Here is an 18,997-nt window from a genome sequence, read left to right as displayed (position 1 = left end):
GGAGTGGGAAAGATAAAACTACTGTGAGGTGTAACACATATTGGAGGAAAAGGGTGTCAGGCTGAATAGTATTTAAATCTCCTTTCTTCCCAGTACAGCTCAATAAATAACAAATGGTTGAAGAGTTACTACAAATGTTTTTTTTAACAAATGAGGGAGAAAAGATATCTGGTCCCCCTCAGAGGCCTGACGTGCACTGATTTGAATTCCCCACTGGCAGGAAAAGGGTGAAAATACTGTGGTCATTTGTAAAAAAAAAAAAAAAAACATCTTTATAAAAAAAAATGCAGGTTTTTATATTAAAAAGCGGTGGTACTCATATATATGTTGCTACTTACAGCTGACATACACTTGGAAGAAGTCTCATAAAGGTGTGAGTGTAGTACATTTCACAACCTATATTTGTATGTGCTTTATACTGTTCTCAGTGTAGACTTCGGGTAGTCTTATTAGTACTTGAGACGTATGGATGCGTTACTAGCTGTGATACCTTTCATATGGACCAATAAACCTTTACACCTTAAGATGTCCAAAGCTCTGGTACAGATTAAATCTGCGAAGAACTCACGCTTTCCCACTAACAAGGTATCCCAAGCTGCTAAAAGAATCTTTGTCTGATCTCACCGATTTCTGGCACTTCTGATTGGCTGTTCTCAATCTCTTGCTGACCAATGAAGTACCAGATACAGGCGACCCAGTGTGCCAGAAGAGCGAAGACAACCATGAGGAGGCTGAGAACTACAGCGCTGTACTGAGAATACCGATCCAGTCGTGGCAAGAGGCGAAGCAGCCGTAGCAAGCGCACAGTCTTTAGGAGGTGAGCCCCAAAATACTATCAAAAGAAGGAAATGGGAAGAGGGATGAAATAGGTAAGGAAAAGGGAGGACACGAATAAGAGGTTGTCTGAACATATCACAACTCCTAATTTATAATGAAAATAAAAAATGAAGTATTTTGATGGACCAATAAACTGTACCACCACTAATAGGAAATGACAAGACAGGGAAAAACGAAAGAGGCAAGCATGAATGAGTATGAACGGAGAGATGTGTGGAGGAATGAGGTGGCGAATGAAGATTGGTGAGAGAAGAAAATAATAAGATAAGTGCTTCCCAACAGAATAATAGGGATCTGGCATCAGAGGCTTATGGACTCACCACATTGACCTTAAAGCTGTAGAGCAGATCCACCGGGAGTGCGGCCAGCAGGTCTAACAGGAACCAGGTCCTTATGTAGTGAAGGAAAATGAGGCGGGGAGAGAACACCACCTGCCCAGACTGGCTTACGAACGTCGTACGGAAATTCAGAATGATATCTGTCACGGGAAAGGAGACTAGGAAATCAGGACTAATGTGGAAAAGGGGCTCTGAAAGACTGCAGTTGTACCCAAATTACTGATATAGTTCAACATTTTTACAATAAAAACTGATGCTTAAAGGCATTTCTCACTAGTGTTTTAACCTCAGTACCTAAGGCTTGAGAGGCCTGCAGCAGATTGTAGAGCATTTTAGAGCCAATCCTTCCAGAACTGAGGAAGTTAGATCTCTGTTGTTGCTCAAGTTGTATGAAACATTGGGATGCACCAAAAACACTTGTGTCCTGAAGTCAAAACTAGCACCCCGCACCCACTGAGATTCTTACAACCCATAGTCCATGGAAGTGTATCCTGCCACTATCACTGGTCTGCAAACTGAACACTATAAAGGATCTGACGTTTTGCACATAAGATGTGTACCTCTGGCACCCCAAAACTGGAACAACCTACCAGAGACTCTCACATCCACAACCAGTTTAAGTTCTTTCAAATCTAAGGCTGTCTCACATTTTAATCTGGTCTGTAACTTTTTCATACGCCTATAATATATATTTTCTTTAACTGTGCACACAATGTCTTGTATATAATGTATACCCTGTTCATTTATGTAACTGTATTTGTAACCATGTATTATTTGTTATTTGTGCCCAGGACATACTTGAAAACGAGAGGTAACGCTCAATGTATTACTTCCTGGTAAAATATTTTATAAATAAATAAATATATATCTGGCAGTCTAACAAAAAATCATCAACTTCTGCTTCAATGAAATTGGCACATGAATGCCCCTGATAAAGACTGATTAGGTCAAAATGTTGGCATCTTGTATAGCTCTTAATACATAATAAAAAAGTTACAGCTAAGTCATTCACTGGAGTGACCTGAATTCTTCTAGCTTAGCTTTAACTGAACAGTGCATTTTGTGAAGTCTTTCCCAGTTGATACCAGGCACCTACAGCAGTGAAAGGCTTAAATATGCAATCTGTGACCCTTGCAGCCTATCAACCCTATGGAGAAGAAAAAAAATGTAATCTCTTCTCCACATCCTCCTATTTCTTTCTTGCCCTCTGCCTTCATTCACCTAGTATGAAGAGGATTTCCACGGAGAGGTCACAGGCGCTAGGTGGGCTGCGTGAAGCTGTGTTCCATTCCTCCTTGCCGCTGCTGAAGCAGAAACTGTATGGGACAGTCACTGCTACGTAGAGAGTTGCCAGAAGGATCAAGCCGTCCCAGCACGCCTTGAAAGTGCCGTAGTGCAGGAGGATGAAGGGGGACTTACGCATGGAGACCACCTTATACTCAGGAACTCGAGGCTTCTCCCCAAAAACACCCTGCGAGGGGGAGGAGAGGTAGTAATAGGAATAACTGTGGAGATAATTTGAGGTGTGTTTGAGGTGTAATCAGTGGGCAGGATCATAGGGCTTTAGAGATTTCATTTTACCCTTTACCAATTAAAATATTATAAAGACCTTTTTGTTTGTTCCAGCTATTTGTAACTGTTGAGCATATCGCAAATGGCAGTGATACTGCAAAAATCCAAGAGCGACCACATATCTTAACAGGTGATATTGTGGTACATATTACAATGATTGTTTAGTGGTGGATGAGGAGTCTTGTAATTCACACGGTGACAGTAGTTCAAGACTCAACACCACCTCGGTGTGCAAATGGGAAAGTGATTTTATATGTGTAAAAGATGTATCTAAAAATGACATTGTAGCATCCAAGGATGAGGGGTTTATAATAGTTAATGTAAAAAGAAAAATATTTCCCCGGCAGATACAAATTCTTAATGATGGTCCATTGGGAGATTGGGATTTGATGCAGAACTTGGTTAGAACAGGTATGAAGTATGTTGCAACCCTGGGAACTACTTTTTATGCAGTGGGAGCGTAAAGGAAATTGGTGAGAAAAAGCATCACCAAAGCTAAAAAGCTACAAGTGAGAAGTATGTATCATATACTGTAGGGAGCTTTAGATGTGTATTAGCTGATATTGTCTATGATAAGCAGAGTCCATCCTAAATAGGGTTACAAAAGTCACAAGAGACAGTTGTATGTGAAGGAGGGTAGCTTTGCACTGTGATGTGTGTTAGAGAAAAATTACAGCAACATAATTAGATATCTGTGTGTCATATATTGTACAGTGGAGATAGTTAAATATGTGCTGTATAGAGAACAGATAACAGTGTGTACTATCAGAGTCAACTAATACAATGAGAAAATAGCATTTCATTTTTTTTTAGATCACTTTTCTTGTACAAATTGTTGTCTGATTAGCCAGACAAACAAGAAACGCACCTGAAACATGGCTGTGGCATCAAGACAACATCTGCAATTGTTTCTGAAACAAATGTTTCTGGAGGACCTCTGGTACGTACACTCCATCCAGACTCACCGGCCCAATGCTCGGACTTGAACATTTTGGCATGGCCATCTCATGCCGATCAGCCGCAAGAAACAGCTAGCCGCCGGCGATTTCAACACAAAAATAAGTCCCTAACATTTACCCCTTACCCTAAAAACCTTTAATCCATTACAGTAACCCTAAAACCCCTTACACTAAAACCCAATTGGACACACCCTAAAACCCTTAATGTTAACCCCAAATACTAACACTAATCCCTCTAACCACTTACTTACCTTTGCGGTGAAACGGCTGGCGGCTAGCTGTCCCCTACGGTTAAATGCTGGTGACTGATGGGGTGTGGAGAGATGGCCACACTGAAAGGTTCCATTCTGCCAATGCTTACCTTGCCAAGCTTAGCTTTGGCTCGGTTCTGTCTCTGTAGGTGCCCGGAGAGGTGGTACAACACTGCCCTGCTTCTCCTCCGATTTGCATTGAAACCTTTTTCTGTTGCACGTCCATACTGCTCTCTGCCCCCTGCCAATAAAAGACCCCCCACACACAGAGACACAATTATCATCTGATCAATATACATCCCAGAGAACTCAACGTCAGTCATCGACCTTGTATATAGCACCTAAGCCACACAGAACCCCTCATCCTGCACATGTAGACACTGTTTTGTACCTGACTCTTTCCAGCTTTCTGCCCCTGACCGGGACTTCGTGTCGGTGATGTCTTTGTAAGACACCAAGAACAGAACCACCTCCCCTTTCTCATTCTTGATGGGCACAACATCCAGCAGGCACCAGAAGGGGGAGCCTGTGAAACAATACAGTACATGCAATCAATGTTTTACTCTTCCAATACCAACCAATGAACTCCACACCCTCTACCAATTTCTACACTTCACTGTATTCACTCCTCTCATCACTCCGCTTACTCTTTGAATTCAGACCTCACACTGAATTTCCAACCCCTGCATTAACCCATCCACACACTTGCTTACATCACCCATCCCTACATTTCTGTACTTATCGCTATGTTTCCATTGAAGACCTGACAAGTCTGTTTAATTTGAGACCAGATATTCCTGGTTAAAAAATTAATTGTGGAGACGCGGTATAAAGTTATTCTCTTTACAAACACAGCTATGAAAAATGATTTCACATTCCATATTCTCACATCAGGAAATGATTATGGCGGCCTTACCAGACCTGTCTGCACTGACAACTGGAAGGGTGTATGTGTATAAAGTTCTTCCCACTCTAATGGCCCCTTTGTCTGTCTGGAAAAATCACGGCAGTCTATAGAAACGTGTTTAATGGCTTATAGGGTCAGTATCACATACTGTAAGACCAAAGTAACCTAATGAAATCTGAATACACAAATCTGAAGACACAAAGCCTATTGTTATGGCCGGGGCTAAGGTTACCAGGTATCCGGTATTGAACCGGACTGTCCTGTATTTGGATACTCTGTCCAGTAAAAAATGAGAGGTACTGTATTACTGGACATGTATGTGTCCGGTATTACCTCCCTGGACATAGTGACCTGATGCACCTTTCACCATTGAGTCCAGTATTTTTGGAGAAGCCACCTGGTAACCCTAGCCAGGGCATGAGGGCACACTGATCCATTGATCATATTAGGAGTTTGGGATTTCCTGTACAGTTTTGTAAGACCAGGAAAGAATTATGTTGCATCGCTATTGCAGAGATAAAAAGCTACAAAGGAGAAATGTAGATCATGTTTTGAAGAAAATCATAGTCATATGCTGGGTTGTTTTAGTAGATATTGTCATTAATGGCTTACAAAAACAAAGAAAACAGAGAGCGCACTGAGATTGCAGTGAGAGAAGTAAGAAAGGGTATGTATTTTAAAACGTCCCATGACAGGACTGCACATTACAATAAAAGGCAAAAAATACAAAATGTACAAATGATACAAAGTACACTGGTTAAAAGCAAGTGTGAACTACGACTGGGAGATCTGGAATGGCAGCCGATGAAGAAAATGTTTCAGGTCCGGACTCGTAGACGTTGTCAGCTGTGTACACTTCCTCCCGCTGACTCCTGACGAAGCACACAGTGCGAAATGCGTAGAGATCACGAGGGGCTGCTACATGGGCTGTCTTTGGTGGAGTGTCGGACCGGTCAGAGAAAGGAAGTGTACACAGCTGACGGAGTCTACGGGTCCGGACCTGAAACATCTTCATCGGCTGCCATTCCGGATCTCCTGGTCCTCGCTCACACTTGCTTTTAACCAGTTATAACGTTTACTTTTGCCTCATTTGGAGCTACGGACACAGGGGGGGTCTGTCGGAGTCTCCCCCTCCCCCCCCCGTGGAGCTGCAGACAGGGCTGTGTGTGCTGGTGCCTTCTGCCGGAGCAGCCCCCCTCTCTATCCCCCCCCAGCGGATGTACGAAGACACAGGGAGGGGGGTCTGTCTGAGTCCCCCGCTCAGAGCAGCCCCCACTCTCTCCCCTGCTGAGCTGCGTCTTGCTGGTGGTGCCTTCTGTCGGAGCCAGCCCCCCCGGCGGCGGTATGGGGACACTGGGGTGTTTTGTGTGTTCCTCCTCCTCTCTGGTGACTCCTGCTGGTGGAAGCTGGCAACACTGATGTTGCTGATGGCCTCTTTTGCCAGCAGTGACGTCACCACTGACTTCCGTCTCTCAACTCCATTCACTGCCACTGAATTTTCCTCATGTGGTAGGTGCCGCAAAAGAAGTTTCACTTCAAAATAGCAGTAAATTACAATAGCCTGCCTAACAGTGCTAGTAAACATCTATTGAGAGCAAAGGAAACATTACTGCTAGTAAAGCAAAGGGGGCCTTTTGTGCGTCTGAGGCCACCGTATCAACTCTGAAGATCCAGAGAGGAACCCTATTAGCTGAGGCAGCTGTGACGCGTGAGGCTGACAGAGAATCCCCCGGACGCGAGTGAGAGCCGTGGACCGGGTAGAGCGTGCAGAAGCCAAGCAGCTGATCTGGGAGAGTGGTTGAAGTGCGCCCAGAGTCACTTCATGTTTTTAACCAGCGGGGAGGGTGTGAGGGTTTCCCTGCCCCCTTTGTGTTGTATGTGATTCAAGTAAAGTGTTAATGCACTGTTGTCTTTGCATCTGTGTTTCCTTCTGCACACGGGGTCTGGAAGGAGTCCCTACACCAGAAGATTCTATGGTCTATGGGAGAGCAGTACTGTGTGGTATCAGTGTTTAGTTAATCACTGGGGGTATTGGCACTCTGTATTGCACATTTCAATCTGCGCCAGGAACACTTGTTGGTTTGGATTAGTAAAGCTGTGTGATACACAGCACAGCTCTAACTGGCTGCCTACAGTTAGCTCAATAAAGAGGTAGAAATAAATATCAATAGCCTGCCTGATAGTTCTAATGAACATCAATTGAAAGCAGAATGAATAATACTGTTAGTAAAGCTGTGTGATACACAGCACAGCTCTAACTGGCTGCCTACAATTAGCCCAGCAGAGAGTTAACAATAGGTATAAATAGCCTGCCTGGCAGTTCTAATGAACATCAAATGTGAGCAGAGTGAATGATACCGATAGTAAAGCCGTGTAATTCGCAGCGCAGCTCTAACTGGCTGCCTAGGTTTAAATGACCAACATGTACAGTAGCAATATGGTAACAAACACGTATCAATTGCCTTCGGTATGGCTCAGCCGAGCGGCTAGACTGCCAGCAACCATGTAACAGTCTTTTAACAGCAGTGAGACACAAAGCCCTTCTAGCCTCAGCAAGACAAATCAACCAGTACTTCTTGTACGTCGTGACGTCAGCGCATCAATACATGGTACTGTGGTCCATAAGCTATTCTTGAGTAATTGCTGCTTATGTATACAGCCACTCGCCAAACTGGCTAGCCACTTTACAATTATATTAGTGGTTAGGTGGATGAGCACATAATACATTTGACCACAAGTACAGCACACTGGTTTACCACTTATAACCAGTATTGAGAGAACAGGTGGTACTCATATCTATGATACCATATTTTGGATGTTGAATTAGTAGATCCTTTTTGTCACCTAGCTCTTCGAGAAAGGGGATTATTAAGTCTCTCCCAGCAGACATTACACAATTAGCCATACTTCCTGTGATTTTATATATTCACACATTGTCACTTTGTTTACTTAGCATGTGTAGTCTTTTATTTATGAATCATGTATTAAATGTTGTTTTAATAGCCTAGGTGTGCACCATTTAAATGTACTTTCTTTGGATGGTCTGCTGACCTCTAGTCAGCTGTTCCTCTATTTTGATATCAACCCTTTCATACTTAGCCTCAGTGCGCTCTTCGTTTTCTTTGTTTTTGTATCACATTAGGGGGGCTTACAATACAGGAGATGGCGGAGTACTCCTGTGGGCGGCTGCAAGAGATTTTCTATATTTCATACACTTATGGGACAGTGCGAGCACGGACTTGCTTGCACTTCGTCACTAATGACTGTTTAAGTAAATGAAAGCCAAGTTATTTAGGACAAGTTGGGTTACAGGATCTTCATTGAGTTCTTCACTTTTAAACTGGATAGTGGCACTGTAGCGGCTGTTGATCAGAAAATAATCTCTTTCATGATTGGGGGAAGATGTAAACAAATACACACACAGCCCCTGTAAGATCAGAACCCAAATCCACAGCATCATATATATTTGTGTCAAAAGGAGGGTTACTAAGATTGTGACCTCATGTATAGAACAAAAGACTGAAAGGCCCAGTGCTACATCCAACATGACAAGTGATATAGTTAAATACGTATCTGGTTATCTTCTCTTAAGCAAGGGTCATTTAGTTAAATTCTTTGGCCAAAGTATTGTAAGCCTAAAACCAGGTCACAGTATGGCCAAGATGTAAGCTAGGCAGTAATAAGGTAGAGACAAATTCAAAAACACAAAACAGGCCAATTTTCGACAAAGGCCAAAAACAGCTGGCGAAATTCCAGATTGCATTAAACTGACGTACATCTCGAACCCATCCTACATATTAGTCCCGTTTCCTCAATAGGAATAACATGGCTATAAATCCCACCCCTACACCCATTACAAAATATTAATTAGAAGAGGAGTTTGTACTATTCCTGATATCTAACTTGTAGGGATATTGCTTCTGATTGAATATGTGAATTAACAGTTCCACGACGTGTTACGCAAAATGGACACATTCAAGCACCAGCTTTACGTACAGGGTTGTATACGAGAGATGTAATACAATATCTTTAACACCTTCTTTGTCAGTTTCAACATTTGGGCTTTAATTTAATATCTGTGAAATGATATTTTAAACGAGATGTGGAAGCCAGGGCTTTGAAAGCAAAAAGAAAAGGTCAATGAACAAGCAATACCTATTTTAAGCATTCACCAGAAACCTATCCAATGAGAAAATAATGTTTCATTAACTCTAGTTTTTGAATAATAAGGATGGGGTTATAAAGCAGATGTGGGGTTTCCAATTGGGAGAACATTGCAAATATTACTTTATATGAAGTTTTCATGCAATAGAGCAGTGTTTTCCAACCTTTTTTTCAATCTGCACCTCCCGCTAGAAAATATTTTTTCGGTGAACCCCTAATGAATAAATCTTATTGCCTACTCGTCAGACTATTGCTAACAAAACTGTGTGACCGACCCCAGGCTGAATAGTGTCCTGAACACGGGGAGGAAGACGCTCAATAAGGCCCCAAACTGCACCTCAGTGTGCAGACAGTACGGGTGTTATAGCTGTCAATCACTGCAGGAGCTTCCAAAGTCACACCCCACAATGCCTTGCTGCTATGGATACAAAGCATTGTGAGGAGTGACTTTGGCAGCTCTTGCTGTAATTGTCAGCTTTACCACCCATGGTACAGTAAGGTGTAGTTTGGGGCATTACTAAGTGTGCAGTCCCCACGCGGGCTCAGGAACCCACTATTCTGCCTGGGATCCATTACATTATTTTTGGGCAAACCCCTTAGAAACACCACGAACCCCTAGAGGTTCCCGAACCCACTGTTGGGAATCACTGCAGTAGAGGGCTGACAGATAATTTCGAAATGGAGCATGTTCTTAGGAAGTGCTTAAAAGATTAAAAGCTATCTGTAAAATCACAATAGTTTTCCATGAATACAGTTGTACAGACGATTTTGAGAGCACCCAAACGTGGTCTTCAACATGGCAGAAGTGACTTGTGGAGTCCAGAAAACTTGCTTGAAATATATTTATGAAGAACGATGGTGCTGGTTACAAATCAGATCTACTTGAAGGGTGCAACCACCCCCTCCACCTCACCCCCAAAGCCTATTCCACTTTTGACGCACACCCCTTCCCTTACCGTTTTTCCTGTAGAGCAGCATCTCTGCCTTCAGCTCCTGTTTGTCACTTAGAGCTTTCTGGATTCGCTGCTGGATCTGCTCAGCAGTGTCCACTCCATACAGGAAGGTGCAAGCACATGATCTTTGCATAACCTGCGCACGGGCAAAACCAGTGAGCTCACAGAACCCATCTGAGCAATAAACCACTGGGAAGGAGAGAGGCAGCTGAGCATTCCCGAGGACAAAGTTGCTGTCTGCCGAGAGAAAGACAGTAGGAGTCGAGTGAGAGTGATAGCTGGAGGAAGAGCGAAGGACATAGGGGCCAAGTGTACCAGCAGAAACTATTTGTACAAAGTGTGCCATGAACTGTAGGTTGGTAAATCTACAGGTAAAATATATGTGTGCAGATATAAACTCTTGATAAAGGTCCACATTTGGCCAAAACCTAGATCCTTTGCTTGTAAATAAGTCTGCACACTTAGATTTCAAGACTCGTTAGTGCCTGACGGTCTTTCTCACGTCCACATATAAACTCAGCGAGTCAGAAGCAAAGCTTTCAATTCCTGAGATTGTACCCATTATTCAAACATATGGAAACTCCTTACACAATCTTTTGTTCGATGTGCAGTCCCACCTAACAACATATATTAAAGCTACAGAAAAGTGAAAGTGCTCAGCCACAGCACACCCTTTCTGGTTTATGGCAGTCATTTTCATAACTCACGGCATGTAAATATCTTTGCAAAATTAGACCTGAATGCGTAACCACAATTGTCACATAATAAACATTAAACATTCATTTTCATGGTTGTTTGTTGAAGGCCAATATTGAATCAACCAAATAACCTAGCAGTGATTCCATAAATCCTAGTGATGAGGGCTGAGTGATCAAATTGTTGTTTTTTTCATTAGTATTTCTTTGAATTAGAAAACTAGCTGATTTAAAAAAAAAAGAAAATAAGGTGTGACCATGGGGTGATCTGAAAAAGAAAGCAAATACCACCAAAAAATATTTGTAGGCTAATTAAGTTATAATTATAGAACAACAAAAAGGTGCCACAACGCTCACCAATAATATGTGAATGAATGTTGTATATTTGAGGTTGCCAAGATTGGCAGCTGGTGCTACCTATGTGCTGAGATAATGGATATTATCAGAAAGGACGGCAGCTGAAAAGACAACTGCTGTCCCAAAAGAAGCACATTAAATGGTGCACTCTCAGGCGGTTAAAAGTTACGTTGTAACCGCCTGAGAGTGCACCATTCTATGTGCTTCTTTAGGGACAGCAGTTGTCTTTTCAGCTGCCGTCTTTTCTGATAATATAAGTTATACTTATAGGTCAATTTACAGTCACTCGAGTTCATGGGGCCCATGTATCAGGCGCCGGTATGGTTTATCGCACCCGTTCCGACGTTAACGCTTATTCAAGTCAATGAGAGTTAACACTGGAACGGGTGCGATAACCCATACTGGCGCTTAATGCATGTGCCCTATGCTACAGCAAACCCTGTTCCATTAGTAAAGGGTAATCCCCCTCCCCAAATGGATATAAAAAAAATGTACAATTGAAATAAATACTAATGCATTAATTATAATTCTGTTATAAGGAAATTCATATGGTAAAATAGCGCGATAGCCCCGCACTCTGCTGATTCAAAGCAATGGCCGCTTCTCCCGCTGATTAGTTGTGTATGTCCCACTACAGCACGCCATAAATTGCAATAACATTAGCTACATCTGTACCTTTATGTACCCAGCTGAAACTGTCCTTTCTTACAATATGTTTTCTTATCATATAAACTTTTTCTTGTTTGTTTTTGGCGTGCACTAGTATTTATTTTCATATTTCCTTTCCTATTGTCTGATTTTGCTGCGCTTAATGTATTATTATAATTCACTGTACTATTTTCTTTGTGAAGCGCTGAGTACATTTTTGGCGCTATGTAAATGAAGACATACAATATAATATTATCACTGGCTAATGTTGGGAGGCACGTAACAAAGTCTCCCATACATAAAGTAACACATCATATAATATATTTGTGTTTAGGACTTTATTGACGTTAAACAACCCTGCTAATGTATCAGTATGTCTCAAATGACGTCACTATTTATATTCCCTGTTTTGTGGGAGTCTTGGAAAAAATGTTGACCTTTCATATGTAAAATACCCAAACTAGTTTCAACATGAAGCCTTTGCTGTGTGTATTATAATATATGCAAGTGATACAATGTTAGGTAAAAACCATATTTGAATGCTGTTTTCTGTCTACCCCTAATAAAATTAAGCGTTGACACCCAGGCAGGGAACACCCGGTGTAGAAAACCATCTGTTTGAATGTGCCTCAGATGTGCTAATTAAGCAGACAGAACCACACTGTCAGGTGACTTTTTAGGCCCATATAACCCCAGATAGAACAGCTAGTCTGCCTGCAGCCCATCTCCAAGTGGCCCATTATAAGTGGCAGGACTACTGAACAACTCAAGTTTAAAAGAAGTGAGGAAGTGGACACCCCCAACGCTCTGATTCCTGCATTTGAACTACGCTGGAAAGGAGGATATCATCTATACCAGACTGCATCATTACTGCTGTGATGCTGCCTTTACCATTTATATTTGCTGTGACTTCACTTCTTCTCAAATTATGCACTTCTTTTTACCAGCCTCAGTATGTCTCTAACTCTATTCATATATCTCCATCTCTCCTTCCTTCATCACTTCTCTGTTCACATGAACTCCTTTCTTACCTGCGTCCTCTGACACCACACAGCTATATCCCCTGCACTAAAAAACATCCCTAAAAATCATCCTCACACATCCTCTTTCTATCCATGCTTCTCCTCCTTGCTTCTGGGGATATCTCTCCCAATCCTGGTCCCTGCCTTATTCCTACATGCGCTCGTCCTCGCCTGCCAATTGCAACCTCTACTCCCTCTGGTGTCAACCCCTCCAACCTCATACCCATCCCCTGCCACCCTCCCTCCTCATTCCCTTTCTCCTGTGCCCTTTGGAATGCTCGCTCCCTTTCTAACAAGTTCCTCTCTGTACATGACTTTCTCTCACTCTCTGCTCCTATTTGCTATAACTGAGACTTGGTTCACTCAGTCTGACTCTGCTCTGGAAGCTGCCCTCTCCTATGGTGGCCTTTCCTTCTCCCACACTCCGCGCACTGATGGCAGGGGTGGAGGCGTGGGGCTCATGCTCTCCTCTCTCTGCCGTTACCGAACACTTCCTATTCCTCCATCTCTTGCTTTTCCCTCCTTTGAGGCTCACACTGTCCAGATTTTCTCTCCTCTCCTTGTCCATGTGGCGGTCATCTATCGCCCACCTACCTCTACTCATCCCCCTTCTGCCTTTCTCTCTCACTTTGAATCATACACTGGCGACACACTTTATTCGAGCTGGGCTAGTCCCACGAATTCGGGTATACCCGGGTGTATTGAGGTTTGTGACTGTTTTCTGCCCGAGTGCATTGAGGTATTTTCCAAGCAGGGATTGAAGCATTTTATTCCCGCTGGCTGCAATACTGCACAGTATATATATATATACTGCATTACAATTCATGAATTTATGCCATCTGGTAGACACGCGAAGCATTGCAGCCTATTAAATCCTAATCATTATCATTTAACAGATCAGCCGCCCGTCAGCCAGGCATGAACCCAGGCTGGGAAGGCAAACACAACGGGGCTTGTCAGAGGTGAGGAGCGGCGCATTCCAGGTATCTGCCAGGTACATACTGGGTATTTGCTCGAATAAAGTGTGTCGGTGCAGTAGCTCTTTTTATTCCTCTCCTCAGACTCCACTGTTCTTCTCCTTGGAGACTTCAATTGCCACATTGATGACCCCTCTCTCCCTTGGGCTTCCCGCTTGCTTTCTCTAACTTCTTCTTTTGGCCTTCAACAGTGGACTGCAGCCAGCACCCACAAGGATGGCCACTACTTAGACCTGGTTTTCACTAAAAACTTCTCTCTCTCCGATTTCTCCATTTCCCCTTTTCCTCTCTCTGACCATTACCTCATCTCATTCTCTCTATCTCGCTTCTCCCCTTCTCCACCTCCTGGTTCTGCAGAAACCTGCGCTCTATTCACTTACCTGACTTTGAGTCCACTTTACACTCCTCCCTCTCCTCTCTCAGCTCTGCTACAGACCCTGACAACCTGGTCAGGAACTACAACTCTGCCTTATCCTCCTCTCTTGAGCTACATGCCCCGCTTTCTCTCTGCCGCCCTCGCCCTTATAAACCTAGACCCTGGCTAAATTCTCACACACGCATGCTGCGTTCCTCCACTCGTTCCTCTGAACGCCTCTGGAGGAAATCTCATATTCTCGCAGACTTCCTTCACTACAAATTTATGCTATCCTGTTTCAACTCTGCCCTCTCGCAAGCTAAACAGGCCTACTTTTCTTCACTAATCAAAATGCACAAGTCTAACCCACGCCGGCTGTTGTCTGTCTTTGATACTCTACTCAAACCACCCTCAGGTGCCTCTCCTTCCTCCATCTCCGCTCAGGACTTTGCTGACTATTTTAAGGAAAAGGTGAAATCCATACGGCAGAACATCCCCTCTGCTTCTTCCTCCCATCCTACACCTCTTCCTAACCCTCCTCCTGCCTTCCTTGACTATTTTTCCACTGTCTCAGAGGAGGATGTGTCGCTGTTGATCGCCTCTTCTCCCTCTACCACTTGCCCTCTTGACCCCATTCCCTCCCATCTCCTAAAACCTCTTGCTCCTACTATAATCCCTACGCTCACACACATTTTTAACTCCTCCCTCTGCTCTGGAACCTTTCCATCCTCCTTCAAACATGCAACAGTCATACCATTACTCAAAAACAGCAAGCTTGACCCTACCTGTCTTTTTAACTATCGACCTGTCTCCCTCCTGCCTTTTGCCTCTAAACTCCTTGAATGTCTTGTATTCTCTCGCTTGCTCCATTTTCTCAACATCTATTCTCTTCTAGACCCTCTACAATCTGGCTTCCGCACTGCTCACTCCACGGAAACAGCCCTCACTAAAATAACTGACGACCTCCATGCTGCCAAAGACAGACGTCATTACACTCTGCTCATATTACTCGACCTCTCTGCAGCATTTGACACCGTGGACCACCCTCTTCTCCTTCACATTCTCCCAACTCTTGGTATTTGGAACAAAGCTCTATCCTGGATCTCATCCTACCTCTCCCATCGTACTTTCAGTGTCTCTTCTGCTAACACATCCTCCTCCTCTATTGATCTCTCTGTGGGGGTACCCCAGTGCTCTGTCCTGGGACCTCTTCTCTTTTCTCTGTATACGCTCTCTCTAGGTGACCTAATAACATCTTTTGGGTTTAATTATCACCTCTATGCTGACGACACACAAATATACTTTTCAACACCTGACATTACACCTGCTGTACAAACCAAAGTTTCTGAATGTCTCTCTGCTGTATCATCCTGGATGGCCCTCCGCCGCCTTAAACTCAACATGGCTAAAACAGAGCTCCTCATACTTCCTCCCAAACCTGGCCCTACTACCTCCTTCCACATTACTGTTGGAACTACGATCATTCACCCAGTAGCCCAAGCACGCTGCCTATGGGTCACACTCGCCTCCCCTCTCTCACATTCGCCCCTCACATTCAAACATTTCTAAAACCTGTCGCTTTTTCCTCTGCAATATAACAAAGATACGCCCTTTCCTTTGTTGCTCTACTGCTAAAACTCTGACTCAGGCCCTCATTCTCTCCCGTCTTGATTACTGTAACCTCCTGCTGTCCGGCCTTCCTGCCTCTCACCTGTCTCCCCTACAATCTATCCTAAACGCTGCTGCCAGAATCACTCTACTCTTTCCTAGATCTGTCTCAGCATCTCCCCTCATGAAATCCTTCTCCCGGCTTCCGATCAAATCCCGCATCTCACACTCCATTCTTCTCCTCACTTTTAAAGCTTTACACTCTTCTGCCCCTCCTTACATCTCAGCCCTAATTTCTCATTATGCACCATCCAGACTCTTGCATTCTTCTCAAGGATGTCTTCTTTCTACCCCCTTTGTATCTAAAGCCCTCTCCCGCCTTAAACCTTTTTCACTGACTGCCCCACACCTCTGGAATGCCCTTCCCCTCAGTACCCGACTAGCACCCTCTCTATCCACCTTTAAGACCCACCTTAAGACACACTTGCTTAAAGAAGCATATGAATAGCACTGTGGATATTCTGAACACATGATACATAAAGCTTGGCCCCCTGCAGAAGCACTTACCAGAACTCCCTCCTACTGTCTCTGTACGTTCTGCCTACCTACCAATTAGATTGTAAGCTCCTGGGAGCAGGGGCTTCTCTTCCTTAATGTTACTTTATGTCTGAAGCACTTATTCCCATGATCTGTTATTTATTTGATTACCACATGTATTACTACTGTGAAGCGCTATGTACATTAATGGCGCTTTATAAATAAAGACATACAATACAATACAATACAATATACTACTGACAATGTGTAGTTTTGCTGTCACAGGCAAGCTGAATGGGACCGAGTTATTTGCAATTATAATTATTTTGTGCAAAGCAATATGCGCATTTTAAAGGATGGTGGAAGAAGGGTGGGAGAAAATCTTCTGCCCCACTCCCACATGTATTGCTGCTTTAAACATTGCAAAATAGTACTTCAAAGATCCCTCTGCCCTGGTAATGTATCTTTTGCTTTTAACATATGTATATCTGGGATTGCAAGACTGTCAGTTTTATGTTTGAACCGCCTCTTCCCATAATGTGCTATTTATATTATTTGTTATTTATATGATTATCACGTGTATTACTGCTGTGAATCACTATATACATTAATGGCGCTATATAACTAAAGATATTACATACATACACATAATCATATTTCATATCAATAGCAACTCCTACAAAGTGTGCACATTTTTAGTCAGCACATTATGCTGTTAACACTCAGATACTAAACAGCACACTTTGAAACTGGTTACTCACTCACTGATACCTACGCATTGAAACACAGTAAGATACAAAGCTACACTGCCACGTGTGCTTATACTGTACAGTCACATCTGCAGTGAGGGTGCAGGCTCCCTGTACTAATCTGTCCATGGTGTTGAACTTGTATTTTGCCAAATCGGTGATTACAGGGGCACCACCTGGCAACCAAAGTGGTTTTTAAAATGGGAATATTAAAAGTTCCCCAATCATTTGGTATGGGTCTTCATCACAGCCTATTTACAGTATCTAGCACCTCCAGTCAGCTTCGCCCGCAGGTTCCTGGTACACTGAACACCTAGAGGCTTTACAGTAAGTGGGATTGGGTTTCAGTGCATGATACAATTTGCACCAAATAACATTTTCTTTTAATGTTTCTTCCGGTCTCTCTGTTAATTTTACAATGTAATCCCTTCTGCCCCCTGCACCCCCCCCCTCCCAATGCTGATGGATATATGGCCCTACATGCTCCCTACATTTCTCCCTGTCCCTTTCATCCCTTTATTGCCCTTGTTATTTACCATCCCCTCTGTGATTACCTCTCTACCTATCTGCCTTAGATTGTTATCTTGTATGTTACATCTGTGTTAAACTCATGCATTCCTCTGTAAACCAGTATTGCTGACCTGAGGAAGAGAGGAGAACTCAATAATATCTATTGTTAGTCCAAATAAAAAAAGGTCTCACCTAATACTGAAGTACTCATTTATTTCCCACTAAATAACACAGTAGGATAGACATTACATTTAAATGAAATGCCGGGGGAACGTGCAAGGTCTCTGCAATCTCAACTAACTGGGATTCAACTGGCTTCTGGTCACGTCGCCATGACAATGAGGCGTCAAACGACGCCGCGGGGTCATGTGACGTGATGCGTCATCATGGAAACGCGTGTCAAATTATCACGTCACGTGAACCTCGGCATCATTTCATGCCAGGTCACTGGGGAGGGGGGGCGTGAGCTCTGGAGCTGGCACACAGGGGGGGGGGGGAGGGGTACAACAACAAAAAACTTTGCGCACCTCTTGCCTAGAAGAACTTGCAATGTTAATGTTGAGATGAAGTAAACATGATAACACACAGACCTTGACACCGACTATGCCCAATTCTGAGGTCAATGCCATGGTTAAAATGAAACTAGTCCTGCCTCTTGGTTGTTTCACTGGCATATTAGTCGTGTTGTTGTCTTTGTTACACTCTGCAATCCTTGGTCTAAATAACACCTATTGATGTGCTCCAGAGGCTGTAAGAGAGATCCCAGAGTATTATTACTGCTGGCTCCCAGCCCTTTCTAATACCTCTAATTACACAGGAGGAGGACAGAATCTCACAGTGCCGAGCGTGTCTCTGCTCTGCACGAGCTGCCAAACGTGTAATTCCATCTTCTGATTGTATTAAAGTCGCTGGCATTTTTGCGAGTGCTTACCAAGTTAACAAGAGTCTGCGTCTTTTTCCAGCAGTTGTGCGGATAACTAAAATCAAAGCATATAATTAAGGAGGCGCTGTATCAAAACTCAGCTTTCCTTAATGTGCGGTTTCAGAAAGCTTATGCAAATTTTAACTTCCCTGCATTTTATGTCTAAATCTTAGCTAAATCTGTATGTGTGTGTGTGTGTGTGTATGTATATACACACACACACACACACACACACACACACTGGACACTCCCAGGACTACAAAAAGATAAGTTGATTATTATTATTAGTAGTATTAGTTCTATTTTGATCTGGTTTTACTGATTGGCCGGCGAAGCCAGCCAATCAGTTGAACAGCAATTCTACTTGTTGCCAAGTAGAACAAAGAAAAACCAGCCAAACAAATATAAAAATTAAACCAACAACAAGTGCACTGTAAATAAAATAATGTGCACTAAAAAAGAAGGGTCAATACAAAATAATCCAGAGTACGGGATACCGAGCAGAGCACCCCGCCTGACGCCCACTGGGAGGCAAACGCTGAAACCGTCCCAGTGCACTCGGCGTACGTGTACTCTGCCCGGATACGGGAGTGCACCAGCGCCTGGAACATGGCCACGATGTTTGTTGGGACCTCC

The 18,997-nt window shown here is 43.3% G+C and overlaps 1 protein-coding gene across 2 annotated transcripts in view; it reads right to left on the bottom strand.

Annotated features, from left to right (window-relative positions):
- Positions 1 to 18,997, bottom strand: part of KCNH3 (potassium voltage-gated channel subfamily H member 3) — a 67,106-nt gene that overhangs the window by 41,386 nt on the left and 6,723 nt on the right. For both annotated transcript variants that reach the window (XM_075591275.1, XM_075591274.1), the window contains exons 3-8: positions 9,985 to 10,218; positions 4,349 to 4,483; positions 4,068 to 4,198; positions 2,397 to 2,646; positions 1,158 to 1,315; positions 625 to 832 (exon numbers count right to left, since the gene is read on the bottom strand). In XM_075591275.1, coding sequence (XP_075447390.1) covers positions 625 to 832; positions 1,158 to 1,315; positions 2,397 to 2,646; positions 4,068 to 4,198; positions 4,349 to 4,483; positions 9,985 to 10,218 — 1,116 coding nt within the window. The remainder of the gene's footprint in view (positions 1 to 624; positions 833 to 1,157; positions 1,316 to 2,396; positions 2,647 to 4,067; positions 4,199 to 4,348; positions 4,484 to 9,984; positions 10,219 to 18,997) is intronic.

This window comes from Ascaphus truei, chromosome 3 (assembly GCF_040206685.1).
Source record: "Ascaphus truei isolate aAscTru1 chromosome 3, aAscTru1.hap1, whole genome shotgun sequence".
Classification (NCBI taxonomy): domain Eukaryota; kingdom Metazoa; phylum Chordata; class Amphibia; order Anura; family Ascaphidae; genus Ascaphus; species Ascaphus truei.
This window is presented reverse-complemented; position numbering and strand designations above follow the sequence as displayed.